Genomic DNA, 27,736 nt, shown 5'->3' with positions numbered 1-27,736 from the left:
TTTGTGGTGCTGCTGCTGCTGAAACCCGGGGCTTTATGCATGCTAGGCCAGCACTTTACCTGCCCGGCTACATCCCCAGCCCCTCAGCTACACATTTAGCTAAAGAGTAAATTCTATGGCATATGACTCATAGCTTAATGTTGCTATAGTATCTTAGATAATACATTAAGACAAATAATTCAATGAAAGCATTTAAATATTTTAATCTTTGACTTTAAACTACAGTTTCCACAAGACAAAAGAATCATTTATTACATTCCTGAACTATAAACTATGAGCACACCTATGCAGATGCTTCAGCCAGTGACTATCCTAATATCCCCCTTCAAGTTGGATTCTATCCTGTTGTTGTTCATTTCCACATTCAACGTTTGCATGACTTTGGAGAGCATTTTGTCATCTTTCTTATCCCCTGAAGCAGCCCCTTTGTTGAGAGCTGCTTCCGCTACAATAAAGAACTGTTCCGATGGCTGGAGAATGCTCACTCCATAGCCATTGTTGTTGTAGATATGATTGTTAGTCATCTTCAATTTGGGTGCTGGAAGAACCTGTTAAATTATTTGAGGAGATCAGCTGGTCAGTAATTTTGATACAAAGAAAAAAAGAACTAACAAATGTAATCGTACTGGGATTTACTCTGGAGTCACAGGGTTTTTAAAGCTACAAGAGTTAGCGTCAAACAAATGAGTGTTCCTCGAATTCATCAACTTTACTACAAATGTGTATTATAGTTTTTAATGATACAAGTAATTCGAGATAGAGGACACAGCCTGTTAACATCTACAACATGATAAAACAGGAAAATGAATTCAGATAACGGGAGAAATACAATAAATAGGTCAATGAAACAGCATGACTTCATAAAGACAGGCTGCACTTAAGTAGAAGGCTCTTTAACCATTTCTTCGAAGAACAATGATAATAATGGAGTATATTCACTCGTTTCTTGCAGATACGAGAAATGTGTTTCAGATTAACATGAGCATATTACACAGGGAACCTGGAAGGGATCTAGTTTAATACATCACAATGTGGATCTGAAGGGATTTTGTTCAATTTTGTTTGCTATATACTTTGCAATCCTGCCTCTGCCTTCTGGCAGGATGCTGCAGTTCCAGCCAGCCACCACGAGATGTCAGCACTATGCTGGTCTATGGTCACTGAGCAGTGGGTTATGTTTCAGTGAGTGACCAGCAATTTCAGCGTCACTTTGGAAACTGACAACAAATTTTCAGGCTTCACTCCACACCTACTGAATTGGTAACTAGGGTGTAACCTCTGCAAGAGTGGTTAAGAGTGGGCCTGATACAAGCGAATATTTTTGAACAACTGAAAATTACTTAAGAACAGAAAAAATGGAGCTAGAGAGACGGCTCAGTGGTTAAGAGCACTGGTTGCTCTTCCAGAGGACCCAGGTTCAATTTCCAGCACCCACATGGCAGCTTACACCTGTCTGTAACTCCCGTTTCAGGGTTTTGACACCTTCACACAGATATACATACAGGCAAAACACCAATGGTCATAAAATTTAAAGAATGAAGATAAATGGGGTATTTCCAAATCCATCTCCCACGTACCCTTTTTCCTTATCAATCAGTTATCTGACTAATGTTGAAACCATGCTAGGGCATTGGTGGGAAGAGTGGTCTGCTGCAGACTGACTCTGAAAACCCAAATCTGACTTTTTTCCTGAGACAAAGTCTCACTGTGTAGCCTCAGCTAATTTGGAACTCACTGGTAGACCAGGATGGCTCTCAGCTAACAGAGACCCACCTGCCTCTGCACCAAGAGTAATGGGATTAAAGGTGTGTGTCACTGTAGCTGGTCAAGAGTGGCCTTTATTTCCTTTTTCCCTCCTCTATTCTTTTCCCTCCTTCCTCCTCCTCCCTTCTTTCTTTCCAAGAAAGGGTCTCATCATATACCTCTGACTAGCCTGCTATTCATTGTATTATTCAGGCAGGCCTGGAATTCACAGCAGTCTTGGGGGTTGGGATTTATAGGAATGCACACTATATTTCACCTCAAAAATGTTTCTTAACATATTATTCTGTTAGTTTGCTTTGTAGTGGGGGAGTTGAGACAATCTCATATATATATATAATAACCCAGGTTGGCCCCATTATGTAGCTAAAGATGATCTTGAACTTCTGACCTGTCTCTACCTTCTAAATGCTAGGATTATAAGCCTGCCTACAATACTCTATTTGATTTACTTTCTAAAATGTGTTATAAATCTAGCCAATGGAAAATCTATTATATGAGAATGAAGTCCACCTACTTTTCTCATATTCAAAATTACTGGGCTCAGTTACCCAGAAGGCTGAGGCAGGAGGTCTGTAATTTGCAGCCTGATTAGGCTATAGAATCCCAGGCCAGCCAGGGCAACTGTCTCAAAGTATGATGGGGACATACTCAGTGGAGTGCTGACTAGTATGCCTAACAGCTGAGTTCAGTCTCACTGTGGGGGTGGGAATGTGTGCAGGGACAGGCTTGTTTCCCATCAGCTATCCTTTACTATATTTTTGTTTGTTTTTTGTTTTTTGAGACAGGGTTTCTCTGTGTGGCTTTGTGCCTTTCCTGGAACTCACTCTGTAGCCCAGGCTGGCCTCGAACTCACAGAGATATGCCTGCCTCTGCCTCCCGCGTGCTGGGATTAAAGGCATGCGCTACCACCGTCCGGCCCTTTACTATATTTTATTATGTGTCTGATTCCTTTTAGAATAGAAATAGCATTTGAACAAGATTATTACTATCTTAGTACTTGTGATAGTATTACTTTTCAACTTGACAAAATTACCAAGCCTCCAGACATACCAGTGAGGGATCATTTAGCCTCTGAATATGCCAGTAAGGGATTATACTGATTGGGTTACTTGAGGTGGGAAGATCCATCCTAAAAGGTGGGACCATTCCCTGGGGTTGGGTACTAGACTTCATAAGAAGGAGAAATTGAGTTGAACACAAGCATTCACCTACTTGTGATTGTGTATGCAATGTGACCAACTGCCTGTGGCTCCTACTGCTTTCACCCTGCGGCAGCTTTGATCTCACACACACACACACACACACACACACACACACACACACACACACACACACACACACACACCCCCGACTGTATCCTTGAACTGTGAGCTAAATAAACACTTTCTCTCTGGAGTTGCTTTTGTCAGAGTATTTTATCACAGCAACAGCAAAGGAAACTAAGGCCCGACCTATCTAAAACTCTTAGAATAATTCTCCAATAAGAACTAAGACACACCTTTAACCCCAGCACTCAGGAAGCAGAGGCAGGTGGAGCTCTGTTAGTTCAAGGCCAGCCTAGTCTACATAGGGTTCCAGGCTAGCAAGGGCTACCTGTCTCAAAACAAAACAAAAAGTACTAAGACAATACCTTCATGTTAACGCCACCCAAGGTGCTTCTGGAACTGTCACTGGTTCTGAGATTATTACAGTGATGAATCTCATTCCCTTCCAAAATGGCTATGCTTCCAGGATACAGTTCAACACCAGCACCCTGAAATACAAAGCAAACAACACAAGTTACAAGTGATGTCCACCTCCTGGGAGCAGAAATTACAAGTGTATGCCACCATGCCTGACATACCTCCCACTTTTAAAAAAGGTTTATCTTTAATCATGCATGTTTATGTGTACACACACACATATGCTAATGCAGGTGCTCACAGAATATAGAAGGCGGCGACAGGTCACCTGGAGCTGGAGGTAGAGGTGCTTGTGAGCTGCCGGAAGTGGGCTCTGCAGAGGAGCTGAATTCACATCCTCTGGGAGACAGGGCAGTGCGCTCTTAGCCATGAGGCATCTCTAGTCCTGTGTCTCTCCCCACTTACCAAGATGAGTTAGTCTAGTGTGTGGGGACTGTGAGGAAAAACACTTGTGTAAGCACGAGAGCCTAAATCCAATCCATGGGAACTGATGGGAAAGCTGGGCATGTAAGCTTCCAGCACCTCTAGGGTGATCCTGGAGGCAGAGAGGAGAAACTCTAGAGCCCTGGGTCTCAACCTTCCTAATGTTGTGACCCTTGAATACAGTTCCTCTCATTGTGGTGACCCCAAGTGTAAAATTATTTTCACTGCTACTTCATATATGAATCATAATGTAAATAAATATCTGATATTTGACCCCATGGGGTTGAGGACCCACAGGTTGAGAACCACTGCCCTGGATGCTCACAAGGCAGCTAGCCTGGTGGGTGCGGCAGCAGTGAACAGCATTGCCCAGAGCCCATTGCAGAACGGGAGAACCAACTACTGAAAGCTGATATATGCATGTACTTGCACAAAGCCCGCACAGCGCGCGCGCGCGCGCACACACACACACACACACACACACACACACACGTACGCACACAAATGATAATAATAAAAACAAGACAATTTTAATTACAGACACCCTGTTTCAAACAAGGTAGAAGGCAAGGACTCATACCCAAGGTTGTCCCTGATCTCCACACGTTCCATGAGATGTACACACCCACACCCACACACCCAAACATATGCACAATTGTTATCTTCTGTTTCCAGTTAAGATCACTCCGAATTATTACTTAGAGTCATAGAACGCTCTACTGTTTCTAGAAGGAAATACCTGGGCACCAGTGATTTCACTGCCTGTGATTGTCAATGAAGCCCCTGTAAGAACGCACACTCCTGTGCCTTCACATTTCAACAGGCAGTTTTCCAGAGTCAAGTGACCAGCCTCAACCACCACAATGCCATCAACTGTCCCTTGTTGTATCAAAGAGAGCTGCATCAGTTTCACATTATCCGCTTTGGATACCACAAAACTGTCATGTGAAGGTTCAGAAGTAATCATAATTTCTTCTCTCTTTCCAACTCCTGATGCACAGAGACAAAAACAAATTAGTAACCCCAAATTTTAAAGTTCTTTAGCCATTCAATAATATGTGTTATTTCTGTTTCTTTTCATCAAGTTATATATATATATATATATATATATATATATATATATATTATATATATCACATTTGCACTATTAACTAATGACTATCTATAATGTGATCTTGTGGACTCATCTTGTGTGCAGTTGTGCTCACCTGTGTGTGTGCAGGCCGGGGGTAAAGGTCAAGTATCTTCCCTCACTACTCAGCTTTTGAAAGAAGGCCTATTGTTATGAGTTCACTGTTTCAATTAGACTAACTGACTAGTAAGTCCCCAGGGTCCATCCGTCTCCACTTCCCTAGCTCAGGGGTCACAGATGTACCCCACTGCCACTCCTAGTTATGTGGGCCGAGGGCAACCTCAGGATCCTCATGCTTTCCCAGTAAGTCCTTTAACCTCTGAGCCACCTCCCCACTCACGCCTATAAAATACTATTAAGTTGATGTTGAAATCTATATATAATCAGTCTAACTATACTTACAATAGTTATTCAACATGCTCATCCCATTAGTTATTTCTCTTAATAATAATAATAATAATAATAATAATAATAATAATAATATAACAGAATTACAAAGACTCACTCTTTGCCCAGACTGTTCTGGAACTCACTATGTAGCCCAGGCTGGCTTTAAACTCATGCCTCGGCTTCCAAGTATTAAGATTACAGGCATGAGGCACCATACACCGCTTCTAAATCTCATATTTTCATCTAACCAACTGTGTACAAATGCTAAGACACAAAACGCACTACATCTTAACTTGCTTTCACAACCATAATTAATTCCATAACAATGGCTCAGTGGGTAAAGGCCCTGGCTGCCCAGCCTGCTGCTGACCTCACTTCTATCCCTAGGACTCACATGGTAGAAGAGGAGGGGAGACCTTACCCCTAAAGCTCTCTCTCTCTCTCTCTCTCTCTCTCTCTCTCTCTCTCTCTCTCTCTCTCTCTCTCTCACACACACACACACACACACACACACACACACACACCTGGCAGAGAATATTGGATTAATCATACCAATAATTTTGCTCTACCCAAAGTAGTCCAAAATTTAGCATCAAGTAGGCAACATCTGTTTTAAAGTACTTATATAATCCTTATTACCCATATTGTTTGGTAAAATACTGTTATAGTGAAGGTTTGCTTGCATTTTCAAAACTCATAGGTAGAATAGTATTCTTTTCTTTTCACCAGATGCTGGGAATACACTTCTTTCAAAGTTAACAGGACATAAACATTCTGGTAGAAATATACATAGAAGTGTAACAAATGTGATGACTATTGGCTGAAGCTGTAGCGCAGTGGAAGAGTGCTTGCCTAAGCAGGTGCAAAGTCCTTGGTTCAACTCCAAGCACAACTAAAAAGAAAAATATGATGAACCACTGGGTATCATGGTGCACGATGTAGTTCCTGCCAGTCACAAAGCTTATTGGGGGAGGCAGGGACTGGAGAGATGGCTCAGAGGTTAAGAGCACTGGCTGCTCTTCCAGAGGTCCTAAGTTCAATTCCCAGCAACCACATGGTGGCTCACAACCACCAATAATGAGATCTGGTGCCCTCTTCTGGCATGCAGGCATACATGCAGACAGAACACTGTACATAATAAATAAATAAATCTTTTTTAAAAAAAAAAGCTTATTCAGGAAAGGCCACTTGAACAAAAGATTTGAGGCCAACATAAGCAGCGTGGTCTTTGCTGTAAAAGGCACATGGGGATGGTGAGAGGGCTAAGCTGTTCCGGTTTCCCGTTGCTTGATTAAATGCATTTACTAGTCCACATCTGGCAAGTCTATGGTGCTGTAAGGAAAGCGGCAAAGGACCGCCTGCTAACCCTGTATAGTGATGTCATCGGTCAGCAAAGCAAGATTGGCAGCCTGGTATTCCCCTGGGAAAATAACTACTATATCTCCACTGTAGCAATTGTCCAAAGCCAGATTCAAATCATCATGCTGCTGGAGAAGTGTGTCCGAAGACAGGTTCTTCACCTGCAAAGAAAAAGGGAAAGCAGTGCGTCTTCAACAGCATGCCACCTGAATACACGTCCTGGACACCTCATTTCCTCTGTGAGACTTACCTACAAAGTATGTATGCATCCGGGGAACAGTACCATCCTATCAACAAATCAGTGCTGAAACTTTCTTCATAGTCACAAATGATTATTCCTCTATCAAGTGCTGGGTGTGGCTTACAGGCCAGAAGCCATGCTGAATATTCTGCATTAGCTTAAGCAGTGACATGAAATGGATGGCTCAAGGTCGTAGAAGGGTGCTGGAGTCAAGCCAAGTGACACCAGATGCTTTCTTATGTACCAACCACCGTCTGCTGCTGCTGTCACCTCCGCCTCATCTTCCTCTCCTCTCCCTATTCCCCGACTTCCTGCTCTTTGCTGGCATCTTTTTATTTTTCCTCTTTCAGTCAAAGTCTCTCTAAGTAACAGAGGCTATCCTGGAACTTGAGATCCTGTCTCATGCTGAGATCAAGACATGTGCCACTGTGCCTACTCCTACTTTTTTTTTTTTAACAATTATTTAGTTGAGTGTGTGTGTGTGTGTGTGTGTGTGTGTGTGTGCGCGTGTGTGTGCGCGTGCACATGCACGACAACACACGTGTGAAGGACTTGTGGCTGTTGTTTCTCTCCATCCACCACGTGTGTTCTGGGGAGCAAACCCAGGTTGTCAGAGCCCTCACCTACTGAACCATCTACAGCTCTGCCTTGCTTTCTTTAGCTCAGAATGACCTTCCAATTGGGGGGAATCCGTCACTTCTGTGTGTTGAAGATTCTAGAATTATAAACAAAAAGTACTAAAGATCTGCATTAAGAATAGAGAAGGGACTTCATTATTTACCCACTTGTTTATTTATTTATTTAGACAGTGTCTCACTATGTAGCCCTAGCTGACCTGAACCTTGCTGGGTAGACCAGCCTAGCCTTGAACTCAAAGAGATCCTCCAACTTTTGTTTCCTGAGTGCTGGGATTAAAGGCATGCACCATTGCTGGAACACAGTCCAAGAATGGAGTCAGGTTGTGTGAGGAGAATTCTGAGTGCTTAAGAGAAAACACTAAGAAAACAGACAAGAGTCTTGTGACTTCAGTTTCTTCAAGAACATGGACTTGGCCAGGCGGTGGTGGCGCACGCCTTTAATCCCAACACTCGGGAGGCAGAGCCAGGCAGATCTCTGTGAGTTCGAGGCCAGCCTGGGCTACAGAGTGAGTTCCAGGAAAGACGCAAAGCTACACAGAGAAACCCTGTCTCGGGGGGGGGGGGGGGGGACGGACATGGACTTGTTCTTGGCTTTCATGCCTCTCAGGAGTAGCGGAGAGGAGAGCATTCACTTCAGATTACTCATTATAGCTGGCTATTGTTATTTGTTTAGATGCCTCTATGGAACAACATGTTTCTGCCACGTGCGACTTGTCCTTGTTATTGTACACTTTACTCATGTGACTCTTCCTAACCCTCAGAGTATTAATTGTCTGAGGCTCTGAATAAGGTTGGCCCACCTCATATATCAGCTCTATTCTCCCAGGTCCCACCACAACTAATGCGGCACACACACCACCATGCCCAGCCTATTTATTCATTTATGTTTTTAGAGATAGGGTCTTGTTGTATAACCCAGCTGTCTTTGAACTCTTAATCCTTCTGTCAGGCCTCTCCATTGCTGAAATTTTAGCTATGTGCCATTATGCCCTGCTATAATGAACTTCAAATACCGAATCTGGAAATTAAAACCATATCCTGGAAAAGCACCAACTATCACTCACGTATCTTGTTTCTTTTTTTCTTCTTTGTTTGTTTGTTTTTCAAGACAAGGTTTCTCTGTGTAGCCTTGGTTGTCCTGGAACTCACTCTGTAGACCAGGCTGGTCTCAAACTCAGAGGTCCACCTGCCTCTGCCTTCCAAGTGCCGGGATTAAAGGTGTGCACCACCACCACCCAGCTGTCTAGTTTCTTATAGTGAAAGTAGTACTTAAATTATTTTTTTAAAGCTTATAAAAAGCAAATTAACTTAAATTTTTATCTTAAAAAACTTTATGTAGGGGTTGGGGATTTAGCTCAGTGGTAGAGCGCTTGCTAGCCCTGGGTTCAACCCTCAGCTCCAAAAAAAAAAAAAAAAAAAAAAAAAAACTTTATGTAGATATTCTCTTCTAATACTTCTCTGTGCATACATTAATTTCCAGTATATCCTATCATCACCTACTGTATGCAGTTTAGAATTCTATTTTTTTCTTTTTAGTACTGGGGAACTGAACCCAGAATTTCCCTCTGCAAAGTGAGTGCTCTCCTGAGCTACACTCCGGTTTTCCTTTAATTTTTCAGACTGGGTCATACTAAGTTGGCCAGGCTGGCTTGGAACTCACTCAGTATCCCAATGAGGCCTTGAACTTGCAATATCTCTACTTAAGCCTTCTCAATAGCTAGAATTACCAGCTTGTGTCACCAGGCCTGATTCAATATTTTTTTAAAGCCTAAATTATAGTAGTTACATATTATACTGTAGATACATTATAAATTCCTCATATAATGGCTTATGACTTTTCAGTATTATGAAATTGCTATAACAAATAAATCTTGTTAGACTTTTCAAGAAACTTCTGGAAAAATTTCTAGACTAAGAACTACTGAGGACAAAGGTATAAACAGACACATACACACATGTACTCACATGCTGTGAGATACAAAATTTGAAGTAGGAATTCAGCTGATTATGGAAAAAGCTATTACCTGGAAGAGTCAAAGACTTTCCCAGTTGATTCTTTTCCCAAGAACTTTTAAAAATGTAGTTGCTGTGGGATGGTCTGTATGTCAAATGTGTTGCTGATTGGTCAATGAATAAATCACTGATTGGTCAGTGGCCAGGCAGGAAGTATAGGCGGGACTAACAGAGAGGAGAATTGAGAGAACAGGAAGCTGGGTGGGAGAGACACTGCCAGCCGCCATGATGACAAGCAGCATGTGAAGATGCCGGTAAGCCACGAGCCATGTGGCAAGGTATAGATTAATGGAAATGGATTAATTTAAGTTGTAAGGACAGTTAGCAAGAAGCCTGCCACGGCCATACAGTTTGTAACCAATATAAGTCTCTGTGTTTACTTAGTCTGAGCGGCTGTGGGACTGGCGGGTGAGAGAGATTTGTCCTGACTGTGGGCCAGGCAGGAAAACTCTAGCTACATGTAGTTGATCATTTACTGGGCACAATTTCCCCTTTACAGCTGGGGTATTTGGATAACATCCCCCAGCAGTATTTATCTTCATTAGCAAACATCTGGCCAGAGCCATCTCTGGACAAAAGTATTTCATCTGAGATACTTCTCTAACATCCAAGGACATACTGCAGATAGATAAACATTAGCTCATCTCACCTACAGATAAAATAGCCACTAACAATTGAATCCTTAACTCCTTACCTTCACCCCAGTTTATTAACACAAGACCCTAAATTTAGAGATTTACTGCTTACAATTCTGGGATGGTGTTTTGGTCATCCACTTGGCAACCCAAACTTGGCAACCCAAGTTCAATACCTGTGACCCCATGGTGGAAAGAGAGAACGGACTCTCACAAGATGTCCTCTGATGTCACATGCACACTGTGACACACCTGTCCCCTCCTCCACAGAATAAATAAAAAGAGAAAACAATAGAAATGGATTCCATAGCGGAGAGGAGCCTTTTACTCAGCTTTGTCTCTCACATTCTCCTCTTAAGTGTTGCGTCCAGACCTGTGTGGACTTCTTTGGTGTTTTCATACGTACCTTATTGTCTTGTACACTAATTTATTGATTCAACAAAAAGTGTTGACCAGCATCTACCATGTGCCAAGATCATGCCTGATAAAGTGGTAAACACATTCATAGTGAAAAAGACAGCCACACATAGCAGGCATGAGCCTACATGCTGAATTCCAGCATTTAGGACGCTGAAGGACTGCAAGACCCTATCTTTTTTTTTTTTTTTTTTTTGGGCGGGGGGTGGGGGGGGTTCAAGACAGGGTTTCTCTGTGTAGTTTTGGTGCCTGTCCTGGATCTCACTCTGTTGACCAGGTTGGTCACGAACTCACAGAGATCTGCCTGGCTCTGCCTCCCCAAGTGCTGGGATTAAAGGCATGTGCCACCATCGCCTGGCTGTGGAATATTAGTTTAAGATGTGTTACATTTGTTTATGCTGTGGAACATTTGTTTAATGATGCGAAGATGTGTTGCATTCTTTTACGTTGCATTTGTTTAACTCTGTGAAGCTGTGTTACTTTGCCTGCCTAAAACACCTGATTGGTCTAATAAAGAGCTGAACAGCCAATAGCTAGGCAGGAGAGACAAATGTGTGGTTCTGACAGGAGAGAGAATAAATAGGAGGAGAAATCTAAGGAAGAGAGTGAGAAGTGAGAAAAGGAGGAGAGGAGGATGCTAGGGGTCGGTCATAGAGTAAGAACAAAAGAAAGATACATAGAACAAAGGTAAAAAACCCTGAGGCAAAACATAAAGAGAAATGAGATAATTTAAGTTAGAGAAGCTGGCTAGAAACAAGCCAAGCTAAGGCCAGGCATTCATTAGTAAGAATAACTCTATGTGTATTTATTTGGGAGTTGGGTAGTGGGCCTCCAAAGAGAGAAAAACAAAAAACAGAAACAAAAAAACCAAACACACAAGGCTACAGTGTGTGTGTGTGAAGGCAATTGGGACTACGAAAGTAACTCCTGAAAAACTTTAATTAGCAACTAGATAAATGCTGGGACCATTTACTGGAACAGAGAGTTCTGGAACATGAGCAAGCCAGTGCATAAAGATCTTGAATTTAATCGCAGACAGGCACTGGAGTGCTTAAGAGTAATAGGCAGGAGTAGGTTTGGGCTTAGAACCAATCTGGCCCGTGGATGTGTGTTTTGGACTGTGAACATATACAGATGAAGTTATAACTGATAAATAGGGACAGGATAGTGCAGGAAAAGACAAACACAGCATTGAGAGGTCAGTGAGGAAGCATGTAGAGACCATGAAAGCCAGGGTGGTGCAGAGACAAGGCAAAGCAGAACAGTCCAAAGAGAGGGCTGTGAAACGTTATTTCAGCATCAAGTTGGGTAGAAATATTTACTTTTGGTCTCAGAACAATTTGTATTTGTTCAGAGGCTGACTAAACATATCCACCCTGAGTTCATTCACTTGATATATGAGCCAGGTTTCAGTGGGGATGGTTTTCCCAGCCAGCATTGTCAAAATCCTTTGACATACAGCCCTGTACACAATCCTGTTAGAGCATTCATTAGTCACTGTTGCAGCTGTAGCTGCCTCTTTACTTGATCACGTCTCCATCTTGAAATCTGTGAGATGTATGAAGAGCCAAGACTGTCCGTCTGTCTCCCTGACTGCAGCCTCTCTTGTGGGCTGCACTGGCAACAAGGCCAGGGTGCTGTGAAGAGCGGTCTATGCTTATCTAGTATCGGGATGCCAACACTGAGATGGGTATAAGGAAGAACCACGGCATTATCACCACTCACACAGGAACTCCGCCTTCAGGCACTCTTTCCTCCATGCCGTGCAGCGCACACTGAGGGGATCACACAAGAAGGTTGTTCTCACCATGTCAGTCGTCATCACCTTTGCTACGATGTGCGTTATAGTCTTCCCAAAGTCTCTCTTCCCTTTCCTGCGTTTCAGAATCCTTGGAAAGAAAGGTCCATGAACTCTACGGGAGAAAATATTTGTGGGTGGATTAACTTGGGAAAAGCTCAGCCTATCTTATCTTCACTTAGTAAAAGCCACCAAGGTTTATTAACCACAAGCAACTCGAGTGCAGCCTAACGAGAGCTTCCATTTTGATTTATTTACTAATTTATTTAGGTGTTTTCAAACAGGGTCTCGCTATGTAGGTCTGGCTGCCTGGAACTCTGCACATAGACCAGACTTACCTAAAACTAACAGAGCTCGGCCGGGCGGTGGTGGCGCACGCCTTTAATCCCAGCACTCGGGAGGCAGAGCCAGGCGGATCTCTGTGAGTTCGAGGCCAGCCTGGGCTACCAAGTGAGTTCCAGGAAAGGCGCAAAGCTACACAGAGAAACCCTGTCTCGAAAAACCAAAAAAAAAAAAAAAAACTAACAGAGCTCTTCCTGCCTCTGCCTCTTAAGTGCTGGGATTAAAGGTGTGCCCCACCACATCTGGCCACAAGATCTTCTAGATAACTGATGTTTAAATCCTTACATTCTAAACCTTTTTTTTTCCCTTTTTCTTTTTTTGATTTTTTCAAGACAAGTTTCTCTGTGTAACAGGCTGTCCTGAAACTCACTCTGTAGACCAGGCGGGCCTCGAACTCACAGAGATCTGCCTGCCTCTGCCTCCCAAGTGCTGGGTTTAAAGGCGTGTACCACCACCACGTCCAGCATCTTAAATCTTTTCATTTTTAAGGGATCATCTTTAAGTGGGGAAATCTACATCCAACCCACTATAACCATTGCTTCAGTCACTTTGGCTTTCCATTACAGTAGGAAAGAAATCTTGATTGTATTTCATAGTCTACTTGTGTAGATTTAATGCAAAGCACAGGTGGGTTGTGTCTTGTGATCTGGAGGCATGAAAAAGTTTCAGGACATATTTAAGTTTTAAGGGTTTATTTTATTTTATTTTAAGATTTATTTATTACAATACAGTGTTCTGTCTACATGCCAGAAGAGGGCACCAGATCTCAGTATGGATGGTTGTGAGCCACCATGTGGTTGCTGGGGATTGAACTCGGGACCTCTGGAAGAACAGCCAGTGCTCTTAACCTCTGAGCCACCTCTCCAGTCCCTATTTGGTTTTTATTTACATGTAGATGTGTGTCTGTGGGAGAGTGTGTGTGCATGTGAGCGCAATGCCAGAGATCAGAAGTGGGTGTTACCCCCGCCCCTGTAGTTCCAGGAGTTGTGAGCCACCTGACATGGGTGTGGGGAACTGGATCCCAGTCCTCTGCCAATGCAGCAGTGCTCTTAACTGCTGAGCTGTCTCTCCAGAGCCCCTGAGCTTGGTATCATTAGTTGACAGGTTGTTTTGCTTCTAAGGAGGTGAACTAGCAAAATTATCTTTGTATCATTGACCTTTGGGTCCTTCGACCTCTATTCTTTCTTCTTTGACTCTCTTTATATGTCCTCCTTCCCATCAGGGAAATCAGTCTAACTATTGACTTCTGGCATTCCTAGCAGCCAGAAGTGATGCTTCCTTTTCTGCAGATACATACATTTACCTGTCACCCCCGCTTAGATTCTGTCTTTTGGGTTCTCTGAAGCACCTTACTGTTTGATGTAAGGGAACTAGATAATATCAAAATAGTTTTCCAACATTCATATTGTACCTTGTGCTTAACCCATAAACAAGGCATCATCGTCATTATTACTATTTTTAGTTGATGTTGTTGTTTTTGAACTAGAGTCTCATGTAACTTAGGCTGGCCTAACTCCTGACCCCCCTGGTTCCATCTCCACGTGCTGGGGTTGGAGATGTGTACCATTACATCCAGCTTCCTGAACTAGTTTAATCAAGCTAATCCATGGGCCAAATGCACCACACATGAATAACCATGGGCTCCTCTATGGCTCCTTCAATAGAACAAATCTTTACCGCAGGCGTAAGTCTTCCCACATTTTCAACAATCCGCAGAGCATCACTATCTCATAGTATTTCTTCCAGCACTCGACGGCCTCAGCTGCAGACGGGTCTTCTTTAATGTTGCTCTGGTACTCGATGAGCTCAACACGCTTGTTTTTGTATTTCTCCAGAGTTTTCTTGAAGCGCTGCGCAATGGGGCCAGGGATTGTCCCATCCTGAATATCACACCACCTGGAAAGTAGCAATGCAGTTACACGCGCCTCCCTCATAAGCAGCACAGTGCTTTCTCAACTCTACTTACAGATTAATTCTTTCCTCAATAAGGGCAGTATAGTTCTCACAAATTTCTTCATCATCCCAGTCTCTCCAAAGAAAATCATAAAAAAACCTACAATAAAGCAAATTAGGAAGACAGTAACTAACAACATGTAGACCATGTTCAGAAGCGTCTAAAAAATTCATGTCAAAACTCTCCGTGAATCTTAATTAAAAAAGTTACATCTACTTAATGTGTGCACTCTTACTTATGCCCCACAATGTGCACCTGGAAATCAGAACAACTGGGGGAGTCTGTACCCTCTTTCCCCAATAAGAGTCCGAGGGGCTAAACTCAGCTTTGATGGGGCTCCCATCAAAGGGTAACAGTAAACACCTTCACCCCGAGCCATCTCCAAGACGCCCATCTTCATCTCTCCACACCTTATTTCTTCCAGTGCTAGGAGTTGAACTCAGGGCCTCACACATGCTGGGCAAGCACTCTATCAATGAACTATACCCCCAGCCCAAATCTTCCTTTTCTTGAGGAAAATATTTTGAAATAGTCCATATTTCATGAATGAACCAATAATAAGAGATCAAACTTTAAATATTAAATGACTGGACTGTATTTTAAGTTACTACAGATAAGAAAATAATGTTTCTGGAGGTGAGATTATAAAATTCAGGTTTTAAATTTGAACTATGACATTGTTCAACAAAGAAAATTGGCAAGATTTAACACAATTTATATGGGAAAATAACATTAGAAAAACATAAACGTAATGAATAGCCCTTTGTTCATAGATAGCTCTGCCCAAGTTAACGTATAACAATAAATCACACTGTGGACAATAACATCTAGTGGTTTTTTTTTTTTTTGGTAATGTCCTCATATGTTAAATGAAATCAAACATATTTCAAATGCTGTCCTGGTTCCGTGACTACCTACTTGACCCAGCCCAGTGTCACTTGAGGAGGGACTGCCCAGATCAGACCGGCCTGTGGGCATGTTTGTGGGGCATTGTCTTGATTGTTAACTGATGTGAGGGCCCAGCCCACTGTGGGCAGCAACATTCCCTGTGCTAGCCGTCCTAGACTGTATAAGAAAAGTAGTTTGGCAAGAGCCTTCAGGAGCCAGCAAGCAGCGTTCCTCCATGGTGTCTGCCTTTAGGTCTCTGTCCAGGCTTCACTCACAAGACAGATTGTCACCTGGATGTGTCAGCCAACCCTTTCAACCTCTGAATTGTTTTTTTTTTTTTTTTTTTTTTTTTTTGGCTTTTCAAGACAGGGTCTCTCTGTGTAGCTTTGCGCCTTTCCTGGAACTCACTTGGTAGCCCAGGCTGGCCTCGAACTCACAGAGATCCGCCTGGCTCTGCCTCCAGAGTGCTGGGATTAAAGGTGTGCGCCACCACCGCCCGGCTCTGAATTGTTTTTGGTCAGAGTGTTTTACCACAACGGAAAGGAGACTAAAACAGATGCTTAAACACGAATAGCAGTGATTCATCATTTCTAGAATCTGTTTTCTTTCTGAGACAAGGCATCATTTAAATCAGGCTGGTCCTAAGCCTCCTGTGCAGCTGATGAAGACCAAACTCTGTATCTTCCTGCCTCTGCCTCCCCAATGCTGGGATCACAGTTGCCTGTCACTGCACCCAGCTTTTTTTTTTTTTTTAATTAATTTATTTATTTGAGACAGAGTCTCATTATGTAGTCCTGGATGGCCTGGAACTCATTATACAGACCAAGCTGGTCTCAAACTCACAGAAATCCACCTGCTTCTGCCTCCTGATTGATTAAAGAATTCACCACCACATCTGGCTTATAACTTTTCTAAGCTCAGTCTTTATAAAGTCCAAGATAAAAACAGAGCAAACTTTTCATTACCCACATCTAATACTTATACAATCTGTAACTAACAGAGTTACAAATGTATTATGTTAATAAGAATAGGTAAATTTGCTGGGCGGTGGTGGCGCACGCCTTTAATCCCAGCACTCGGGAGGCAGAGCCAGGCGGATCTCTGTGAGTTCGAGGCCGGCCTGGGCTACCAAGTGAGTTCCAGGAAAGGCACAAAGCTACACAGAGAAACCCTGTCTCGAAAAACCAAAAAAAAAAAGAATGGGTAAATTTAATCCATCAGTCTAAAGTAAATAAATATAAAGTGTTCATATGAGCAGAATTTACATATGAAATGAGCTGCTGGAAAAAGTAATTTTCAATTTCATCAGTAAGAAAGGTCTGTTACCTTACAACTTCCAAGGCCAGAGCAATGTCACGGATATCTGCATCTTGTCCTTCAACTGGATACACTTCCAGGAGAGGGGCACTGTACTCCAGTTCCTCCAGAACTTCGTCCACCAAGTCCCTCGGGATATTCGCAATGTTAGAAGAAAAGGGCTCAGCCACAGCAACTGTCACTTTGAAACATGATGCCAAGTTCTGGTGTGATTTACAAGTCACCTAGAATAAATGTCACACAGGAGGCAACTGCAATGTACGAAAGCCACCAGGAATTCTCATGGATGAGCTAGTCACAGTGTTTCATCTAAATTCTTAGGACTTTTCTTGCAACCAACATACTGAATAATTCTAGATAAAACATTAAATACTACCGGGCGGTGGTGGCGGCGCACGCCTTTAATCCCAGCACTTGGGAGGCAGAGCCAGGCGGATCTCTGTGAGTTCAGGCCAGCCTGGGCTACCAAGTGAGATCCAGGAAAGGCGCAAAGCTACACAGAGAAACCCTGTCTCGAAAAACCAAAAAAAAAAAAAAAAAAATATTAAATACCGGCAGGTTTGTTTTTGGTTTTTGAGACAGGGTTTCTCCGTGTAGCCCTGGCTGTCCTGGAACTCACTCTGTAGATCAGGCTGGCCTCGAACTCATAGATCTGCCTACCTTTGCTTCCTGAGTGCTGGGATTAAATAGGCATGCGTCACCATCACCTGGCTTTAAGAACCTCCTTCAAGGCATTAGTTTTAAAGTTTAGCAGAGAGAACATGGTGTGCTAGGTAGTTTTTTTTTGTTGTTGTTGTTGTTGCTGTTTTGTTTTTGAGACAGGGTTTCTCTGTGTAGCTTTGCGCCTTTCCTGGAACTCACTCCGTAGTCCAGGCTGGCCTCGAACTCACAGAGATCCGCCTGGCTCTGCCTTCCGAGTGCTGGGATTAAAGGCGTGCGCCACCACTGCCCGGCATGCTAGCTAGTTTTATATCAACTTGATACAAGCTAGAATCATCTGAGAGATGGGAGCCTCAATTAAGAAAAAGCCTCCATAATATCAGGCTGTAGGCAAGCCTGTGCAGTCATTTTCTTAATTAGTGATTGATGGGGGAGGGTTCAATCTATTGTGGGTGGTGCCACCCCTGGGCTGGTGGTCCTGGGGTCTATGAGAAAGCAGGCTGAGCAAGCCATGGGGAGCAAGCTAGTAAGTAGCACCCCTCCATGAACCCTGCATCAGCTCCTGCCTCTGGGTTCCTGCCCTGTTGGAGTTCCTGTCCTGACTTCCTTTGATGATGAACTGTAATGTGGAAGTATAAGGCAAATAAACCCCTTCCTTCCCAGGTTGCTTTTGGCCAAGGTGTTTCATCACAGCAATAGTAATCCTAAGACATGTGTCCTTCTGCATTTTTTGTTTGTTTTTAGGTTTTGAGACAGGGTCTCACTATGTGACCCTGGCTGGCCTTGAATTCACAGAGATTCCCCTGCCTCTTCCTCCTGGGTGCTGGGATTAAAGGTGTGCACTACCAGGCACAGCTTTCTTCCACATTATTTACTATTTTTCTAATTTTGAGTTATTAGGCTTTTGGATTCCATAGAACAATATTAAAATTTTTTTTCTCAAAATTTTCCGGAAAAGTATGTTTAAGAAATATTGTTTAGCTGGGTGGTGGTGGCGCACGCCTTTAATCCCAGCACATGGGAGGCAGAGCCAGGCGGATCTCTGTGAGTTCGAGGCCTGGGCTACCAAGTGAGTTCCAGTACAGGCACCAAAACTACACAGAGAAACCCTGTCTCGAAAAACCAAAAAAAAAAAAAAAAAAAAAAAAAAAAAAGAAAAAAAAAAGAAATACTGTTTATATTATATCATTTGTAAAAGAAAGATCATTCAAACACAAAAAGGACATTAAAAAGTCCTTGGGTTGAATAAATTGAATTTCATAACTTTGTGGAGTTGGTGCTCTCCTTCCAACTTTACCTGGGTTCCCAAGCTTGAACTCAGGTGGTCAGCGTTGCACAGCAATGGCTCTTACCTGTGGAGTCATCTTGCTAGTCCTTCAGCTTTTAAATTTCATAACTGTTACTGTGAGCATCTGTATTAGTTACTTCTTGTTGCTGTGATAAAACACCATGACCAAGGCAACTTAGAGAGTCCATAATGGCAGGAGAGGCGCGGCACTAGGGTGCTAGATGAGGAAGCGAAGAAATCACATTTCCAACCAGACACAGGAAGCTGAGTGAACTGGACCTGGCATGAGGCTCTAAACCCCCAAAACACATCCCCAGCATGTGCTTCTTCCTCCTCTTCCTCCTCTTCTTTCTTCTTCTTCTTCCTCTTCCTCTTTCTCCTCCTTCTCCTCCTCTTCCTCTTCTTCTTGCTCCTCTTCCTCTTCCTCCTTCTCCTCCATAACCTCCCCAAACAGTGCCACCAATTGGGGACCAAGTGTTCAAACACACGAACCCACAGGGGACATTTTCATTCAAACTATTGCCACACTTTTCGTACTTTAAATCATGTGTAAAGGTGTGCACATGTGAGTGCAGGTGTCTGTGGGAGTGGTGGAGCCCTCCTAAAGCTGGAGACAGAGGCAGTTATGAGCTGCCTGACGTGGGTGCTGGGCACCAAACTTGGATCCTCTGGAAGAAAGTACTGTGTTTCCAAGTTCTTTTGTTCAATGTCCAACTGTGGTGGGTAAAATAATGTCCCCTACAGATGCTCAGGCCCTACTCTTTGGAGCCTGTGAATATGTTACCATCATCGCAAAACTGGCCTTGCAGACAGATTATACTGGAGGAAGAAATGAGAGGTTATTCTGGATGACCCAGGTCATGCCTGTCCCACAAGTCCCTTAAGAGGGGAGCAACCCTTCCAGGCTGAAAAGGCCCACGGTAATACAACATCAGATGGATATTTCTTGTTCAACTTGAGGGAGGAGGGAAGTGCCACAAACCAGATAACGCAGATAAAGCTTCTAGAGTCTGGAAAAGGCACAGAAACCGATCCCCGCTCCCTGCTTCCTGAAAAGTCAGCAGATCCCCCCACCCCTGCTTCCAGGAAAGTCAGCAGATCCGCCTGCACCTCCCTGTCTGCTCCGTCAGGCAGGAGGCACACACTTCTGATCCACAGAGCTACGAGATCTGTAACTTAACACACTTAATACACAACCTTGTGGTCATTTGTCACGGCAGAAACACAAGGATAGTAAGAGAATTGAGGTGTAACTCAGCAGCAGTGTTCACGGAAAACGCATGAATCTCTGGGGTCAATTGCTACCACAATCCCTAGTGTGCAGCCCCTCCCCCTTCACACACACACACACACACACACACACACACACACACACACACACACACATATATACCACAGGCTTCTAGGAAGAATGACAGATTGGGGTCCATAGGGATAAATTCCTGTGACTTCAGAACAAAGTGTCCCAGGCAGCGCCGCTGAGACTTGCTTCAGTAGGCCTCAAGCTGCAGAGGGGACAACCCAGTCTGAGCTGTGGCCGCACCTTCAGAAGGGGTCGCAAGAGGGAGTCACTTGCTCAAGTGCCACATAATTTAAATCATTAAGACTCAGTCAATACCTATTCTGACTTTTCTTTTGTCTTCCATTTCATCCGGTCCCTCTGATGTTTAGAGGACATTAGCATTTAAAGGCTATTAGCATGCTAGGCATGATGGGTCATATCCATCATCCCAGAATTGAGAAGCTGAGGCAGGAGAATTGCTATAATTTTGAGGTTTATCTTGGCTATATAATGAGTTCCTGGCCATCCTGGTCTACAGAATGGAAACTCGTCTTTATTTAAAAGGAGGTTAGCAGCTCCTAGAGGTGTCTAAAGCAGCTGGGTGTGTTGGTGTATGCCCTGTGTGCCTGGAATCCCAACGCTCAGAAACCTGGCACAGGAGCACCAGCATGATAAATATATATTTTGACTGGCTAGAGCAATATGGCAAGATCCTGTCACAAAATATTCTAAAGTAGTATGTAGTGGGAATCTAGTATCGTCATTGTATCTGCAGTAAACATTAGAAGGTAACAGTCGTTTCTCACTGTATCTAGGGAAACAGTAGAATGTATTAGTGTTTGTTGAAGGTACCTAGACCTTGACAAAAGCATAGTAGATTGTTTTCTATGATTTACAGAATTGTTTTTCTGAGGAGGTTTTCCATCTGATGCATGGCTTTGGTCACAAGACTATCCAGGCACACTTGGAGGTCTTGAATTATTGGGTACTGCAAACAGCACACAATAGAACTAAAGGTTGCGGGCTGTGATGATTTCCTTCAAGGAACATATAGAATACATCAAAGGGGCTTTGGTATGAGGAACTTGTTGTAGCCCAAACACAACCTTTGTGTACAATCAATAAATATGCTTCTGAAATGGAGGCTCGAGGTTCAGGTCACAGAAACTGTTCCTCTCTGCTGCTAGAGAGCCTAAAATTACACTCTGGGGTGACTCTCCTTCTTTGAACGGCCTGAGCAACACAGAACATCTGTCAGCGATAGAATTTGCCATATTGCTATTTTTAGAATAAGAAAGAAAAAGACATAGTGGTACACACCTTTAATCTCACACTCAGGAGACGAGGCAGGTGGATCTCTACAAGTTCAATGCCAGCCTGTCTATATTTGCAGTTCTGGGCCAGCCAGGGCTATATAGTGAGACCCTGTCAAGAAGGAAGTGGGGAAGGAGGAGGAGGAGGAAGAGGAAGAAGAAGAGAAAAAAGAAGAAAGAAGAGAAAGAAAGAAAAATGTAGGAAAGAAAGAAGTTAAATAATGAACATATGCATTTCATGTAAAACCTTTGGCCTAGGTAGAGCTTTTGAGAATCTAATGTAGGGCTGGTGAGATGCTTGGAGGGAAGCCCCTTTCTCCCAAGCCTCACGACATGATTTTGACCCGAAACCCACATAGTGGAAGGACAAAACTGACTCCCAGAAGTTATCTGATTTGTTGCAGTATGTATGCAAACACACACACACACACACACACAAAATAAATAAAATGTCAAAAATTAGGAAGATCTAATCCATATAGTGCACATTTCTATGGAATCTCAGCAGTACTGGAAGATGGTTGGAGTATTGGGCAGTCATAAGCTAAGGAAAAAGACACTGAGCAATTGCTGAGAGACTATTCCTCCTGTCAGGAGGAGTGTGTTGTGTGCATATGATGAAGTAAAGTGTTATAATGTTAAGTTCCCACACAAGACTTGATTAGAAAAAGCCTCAAATTATACTACTAAAAAAATTCCCCACGCCGGGCGGTGGTGGCGCACGCCTTTAATCCCAGCACTCGGGAGGCAGAGCCAGGCGGATCTCTGTGAGTTCGAGGCCAGCCTGGGCTACCAAGTGAGTTCCAGGAAAAGGAGCAAAGCTACACAGAGAAACCCTGTCTCGAAAAACCAAAAAAAAAAAAAAAAAAAAAAAAAAAAAAAAAAAAAAAAAATTCCCCATACTTTACCACCAATGATAGAGTCTACTTATGCTTACTTTATCTACGTGAAAAAAGTCCAGAGATACCATACAAGATTCAGGCACAAACTTCTCAAAATCTGAAGATAAAAATATCTTCAAAACCAGCCAGTTGTTGGTGTTTAATCCCAGCACTTGGGAGGCAGAGGCAGGTGGATCTCTGTGAGTATGAGGCCAGCCTGGTCTACAGAATGAGTTCCAGGACAGCCAGGGCTACACAGAGAAATCCTGTCTCGAAAAACCTATGTATGTATGTATGTATGTATCTATCTATCTATCTATCTATCTATCTACCTCCAAAATCACTGAAATATTTTTGAAAACTTAACTAATCCCAAGACTCTCATTTTTATTACTGGAAATACACCATTCTTTATCTGAAAAATTGTCAGCAACTCATTTTTTCACACAGCATATATTTGAATTGTTTTCAGGTAGCATATAATGTGATAAGTTTCAAGGTTTTTCTTGTAACCAAAACATATTTGAAACATCTGTCTAGGTTGATGAGATGGCTCAGCAGGTTAGGGGACTTGCCAATGAGCTTAACTCCCTGAGTTTGAGCCCCAGAACCCACACAGTGGAAGGAAAGTACCGATTCCTAAAGGTTGTGTTTGGACCTCCACACATCTACTACGGTATGCATTCATGCAGGAGTGTGCATGCACATATAACATTTTAAAAACGTTAAAAAAAAAAAAAGAAGAAGCTGGGAGGTGGTGGCGCACACCTTTAATCCCACCATTCAGGAGACAGAGGCAGGTGGATCTCTGTGAGAATTCGAGGCCAGCCTGGTCTACAGAGTGAGTTCCAGACAGCCAAGGCTACACAGAGAAACCCTGTCTGGAAAAACCAAAACAGAAACTCTTGGAGTACCAGTCATTAGTATAATATTAATTAATATTAATTTCTGTACAGGGATCTTTAAGGGACTCAAACTTACGACACCAAATGCGTGAGCCTATGGACCTAATCAATTCAAAGTTTAGGTGATGGGTGGAGGTCAGTGACACTGAAAAGGTCAGATTTTGACAACAGTTTTCTGATCTAACTTCCCTTCTTCATCTGTATATAATTCAGATAAATAAAAGGGTAAAAGGGACATAATAGACCACTTGTGAAAGCCCAACTGACTAATTCTTCAAAAAATGTGGTTTTGTTTTTGTTTTGTTTTTTGAGATAGGTTCTCTGTGTCACCTGGCTGTCCTGGATCTCTCTATGTCGACCAGGCTGGCCTTGAACTGCCTGTCTCTGCCTCCCTAGTGCTGGGACTTCATGCCGGGCAAGAAATACAGTTTTGTTATTTTTACAGTATTTGGGCAATTGCAGCTGGGCTAATAATTATTGTTCAATGCTACCAGATCCTACTTCACTATTAATTGTCCCTAAGTAAATGTATGCCTGTGTTCATCTTTATCTTCTTCCACATACTCATCTGTTTACTATTTGTATGGGTATTAAAGTTCCAGATTAATAAAATCACATTTCCATCATAAAAGGGACTGCTAATTTTATTCAAAGAACAAAGCAAGTAAAATTTACCTCGACTAGTATACCAACAAAAGGAATGGAGGCCTCTTCATATTTCTCAAAGAATAAGTCGGGGTTACTCTTCCAGACTCCAAGCCATTTATCCTTCAGGCTCAGCTTCTCTGACAGGTATTTACTCATGGCTTCATCTGCATCTTCTGCCTAACAAGAGAGAAGACATAGCTGTATTGATAGATGTAAGCCTGGAGAGACAGCTCTGGGAGGGAAACACTTGCAGAGCAAGCCTGAAGATCTGAGTTCAATTCCCAGAACCTACAAAAGGCAGAAGGAGAAAAGTGACTCCTACCAGCTGTCCCAACCTCCACACGTGTTGTGACACATGTATGACATATACACACATGCATGCACACACACTGATAATAAATTTTAAACCGAAAAATATACAGAAGAAGTTTATAAGAAACATTTTTTTTTTCGAGACAGGGTTTCTCTGTGTAGTTTTTGTGGAGACAGGGTTTCTCTGTGTAGTTTTGGTGCCTGTCCTGGATCTCGCTCTATAGACCAGGCTGGCCTCGAACTCACAGAGATCCACTGTCTCTGCCTCCCGAGTGCTGGGATTAAAGGCGTGTACCACCGCTGCCCAGCTATAAGAAACATTTTTACCTGAAAATATAACCAATATTTCCTTAAACAGCGACAAACCTGGAAAATTTATAGATTTTTTTTTAACTACAACTCTATTTAACAAAAACTGTCAAACATGAAAAAACAAAATGAGATCTAATCATTCAGCACGTGTTATGTCTTAAGGCAGCTTATTAATCCACTGATCAGGAGTGTGAGTTTAGAGATCACAACAGCAGTTAAAAACCCGTAGGAATGTTTTGATTAACCTTAAAAAACAGCATTGCTGAATGAATACTGTGAATGTAATCAATGAATACCACAAATGCAATTAATACCATGAGTGTAATTAATGAATATCATGAGTGTAATTAAAAAAATAAATAAAAGAATAAAAAGATGGCATTGCCTACTTAAAACACATTTGGAGCCTTGCCTGTGATCCCAGCATGTAGAAGGTGGATGCAGAAGGATTGGGGTTCAAGGCCAGCCAAGACTGCAGGAGACTGGTTCAAAAACCAATCAACCAAAAGAAAAAAAAATTCAGCACATAAAAATTTGAAATTGTACTCCATTTTATAAAATGAGTAGGCTAAACACTCAGTAAATATTTGCCCAACTGATTTTTAAATTTAAAGTCAGCTACTTTTTAAGTAATCTAAACTATTACATAATTCACTAGACCAGAGTCAATGACAGAATCATTTATATAAATACTTTGCACTTACTTTTAGCAGACCTGGCCTCTAATCCTCAGTATCTGATAAAAACAAGTCACTTATGCAGTCTGAGTTTTATGGTAGTGATGTTTTTAAAATTAAAATTTTCTTCTGCCTCTAAGATACGCAAACACGAGAAACACAGACAATACATGCCCAACATGCTGAGCACATCTGTATTCCCAGCATGCAGGGGACAGGCAGTCCGGTCACCACCAGGTGTAGGCTAGCCTGGATTACTTAGTGCCAGGTAGTCAAGCGCTCGATCGACCACTGGAACTAGATCTGTAGCTGTTTCTATTAGCTTTACCTCACTATGTAACCTAGGTTGACCTTAAGCTCATGATTCTCAGGCTCCAGCCTCCGGAGGACTGGGATTACAGGCATATGTCTCCACCTGGGAGGCAGGGGCAGGTGGATCTTTGTGAGTTCTGGGCCAGCCTGCTCTCTCTACTTAGCAAGTTCCGGGACAACCAGAGCTACAGAGTAAGAGAAATTCTAGTCTCAAAAAAAAAAAAAAAAAAAAGCCGTGAGTCACTATGCTCAGCCGAGTTTTACATTTTTATAACCATCACTACAAGGAATAGACTTGTACACAAATTCTGCTATACCTTCTTTAAAAAAAAAAGTAAATTTAAAATAAACGGGTCTTCCATACAAAACACGCGTCTACACGTAGCTTGCGGACGGGGAACCATCATTTCCATCACATCTTGGGTTTGTTTTTATTTTACGGGTATGTGTGTATGCCCACCACGTGTGCACTGGTGCCTGGGGAGGTTAGGAGAGGATCTGGGATCCCTTGGAGTGGAGTTAAGGATGGTTTGTGATGTACCATGTGGGTTCTGGGATCCAAACTCGAGTCCTCTTCGAGAGCAGCAAGTGTTCTTAACCAATGAGCATCTCTCTAGCTCCCTGTTTTGGAATTGTAGTGCAATCTTAGCTTTATGTTTGGGCCCAAATTGCTACTTGTGCCTAATAGTATGTGAACTCTAAGATGTATTAAAAACTGGTGATGGGTGGTGATTTTTGTACGACTTCAGTCCCAGCACTCGGGAGGCAGAGGCAGGCGGATCTTTGTGAGTTCGAGGCCAGCCTGGTCTACAGAGTGAGTTCCAGGACAGCCAGGGCTACACAGAGAAACCTTGTCTCGAAATACAAACTAACAAACTGGGTGTGAACAAAGTGATGTGTGGACACCGAGGTGTGTGAGCACTGAGGGGTGTGGACAGAGGTAAAATGTGTGTCCAGGCAGCGATGACCCCTCCATGGCTTCATCTTTTAGGGGGTGTTATTTTAACCGAAAATTTTGTATGACAGTCTAGTCAATAGGGCGGGAGCTGAGGGGCTGGTCTAAGGTGGCCAAGGTGGCCATTCTGTACACCCTGAATCCGAGAGACTGTTCTGGAGACACAGATTTGCTTCCTCCCCCTCGGTGGGAGGGACCCGGCCTCCCCGCAACTGTCCCCCTGCGCCTTCGCACCTTCGAGCCCTGCAGCACCTGGTCGCAGTACAGAGCCACCTTCTCATTGCGCCACATGCCCCTCATCGGGGATGCGCAGAGCGGCGGCAGGGGCTGCGCCTCCTCCTGGTCCTCTGGCTCCGCCAGCAGGGGCTCCTCGTCGCCAGCCTCGGCCTGAGAGACCGGCGGGAGCTGGAGCCGTCGCCGCGCAGCCTTGCCCTTCACAGGACGCGGGGAGGCCACCACTGAGCGCACCGGGGACACGAGGCCCTTGGCGACCGCGGCCGCCAGCTCCCCCGGGGTGCCTGGGTCGGCCTGCCCCGCTGGCGGGCTGACGCTGCCGACCGCAGCCTTGGCCTTGGAGGTCGTGGGGTCCGACTCCATGTCCGCGCCACGGCCGTTGGATGCCTTCCCCGCGCGGGACCGCGCAGCCGGTGTGCGCGCGGCGGGCGGGCGGGCACGCGCGCAGGCGGGAGCGGAGGGCCCATGCAAGGGCGGTGCCCGGGCTCTGACTCCGCCCACTGCTTCTGGGTTACCCCAGAAGACGGTTTCTTAGGTCCTGAAACATTTCAGGGCCAGGCATACTTCAAACTCCCTATGTAGCCAACGATGACCTTGAACTTCTGATCCTCCTGCCTCCACCTCCCCAATGCCGGGATCATGGGCCTGCGTCACCCACAGTTCAGTGCTTGCAAGGCAAGCACTTTACCCATTGAACCAAATCCCCAGCCCAAGAAAACGTATTTTTTATGCTGGGAAGCAATTGAAATTGGGGCTGGCTGGTTATTACTAGAGAAAACTCTGGCAGGGGCTAGATGTAGCCACCTGGGGTCGCCTTTCTATCCTTCATATTGTAAGCGAATTGCTCAGTTTTTGCTCACGCCAAAAGGACAAATTATCCGTGGAGCTGCTCAGAATTCTCCCTAATGGGAGTTTAACAGCTCTGTAAACCTTAATGTGAACAAGGATTTCCAGTGGCAACAAT

General features: G+C 43.6%; 1 protein-coding gene across 2 annotated transcripts; it reads right to left on the bottom strand.

Annotated features, from left to right (window-relative positions):
- Nucleotides 1–178: 178 nt before the first annotated feature.
- On the bottom strand, nucleotides 179–27,211 carry Shcbp1l (SHC binding and spindle associated 1 like). Of its 2 annotated transcripts, none has more exons than XM_052737200.1 (10): nucleotides 26,773–27,211; nucleotides 23,998–24,147; nucleotides 17,003–17,217; nucleotides 14,801–14,887; nucleotides 14,512–14,730; nucleotides 12,520–12,607; nucleotides 6,758–6,911; nucleotides 4,609–4,859; nucleotides 3,395–3,517; nucleotides 179–548 (listed from the first exon to the last, which is right to left on the bottom strand). In XM_052737200.1, exons 1-10 carry the CDS (start codon nucleotides 27,133–27,135, stop codon nucleotides 297–299), a joined length of 1,902 nt encoding a protein of 633 aa, XP_052593160.1. In that variant the 5' UTR covers nucleotides 27,136–27,211; the 3' UTR covers nucleotides 179–296. The 2 variants fall into 2 exon arrangements, with proteins under 2 accessions (XP_052593160.1, XP_052593159.1); XM_052737199.1 differs by having other exon boundaries at nucleotides 12,502–12,607; nucleotides 26,773–27,210.
- Between the last annotated feature and the right edge of the window lie 525 nt (nucleotides 27,212–27,736).

The sequence above is a fragment of the Peromyscus californicus genome, unplaced genomic scaffold (genome assembly GCF_007827085.1).
Source record: "Peromyscus californicus insignis strain IS unplaced genomic scaffold, ASM782708v3 Scaffold_14__1_contigs__length_90479793_seg_2, whole genome shotgun sequence".
In the NCBI taxonomy this organism is placed as follows: Eukaryota; Metazoa; Chordata; class Mammalia; order Rodentia; family Cricetidae; genus Peromyscus; species Peromyscus californicus.
Note: the sequence above shows the minus strand (reverse complement) of the source record. Positions and strands in the feature narration are given on the sequence as shown.

Coding starts and splice junctions, on each gene's coding strand:
- Shcbp1l (XM_052737199.1), bottom strand. CDS start 27,135: ATGGAGTCGGACCCCACGACCTCCAAGGCCAAGGCTGCGGTCGGCAGC. Junction 17,218..23,997: donor TTGTTGGTATACTAGTCGAG/GTAAATTTTACT, acceptor CATTTATTCTAG/GTGACTTGTAAATCACACCA. Junction 4,860..6,757: donor CGATGACATCACTATACAGG/GTTAGCAGGCGG, acceptor TCTGTGCATCAG/GAGTTGGAAAGAGAGAAGAA.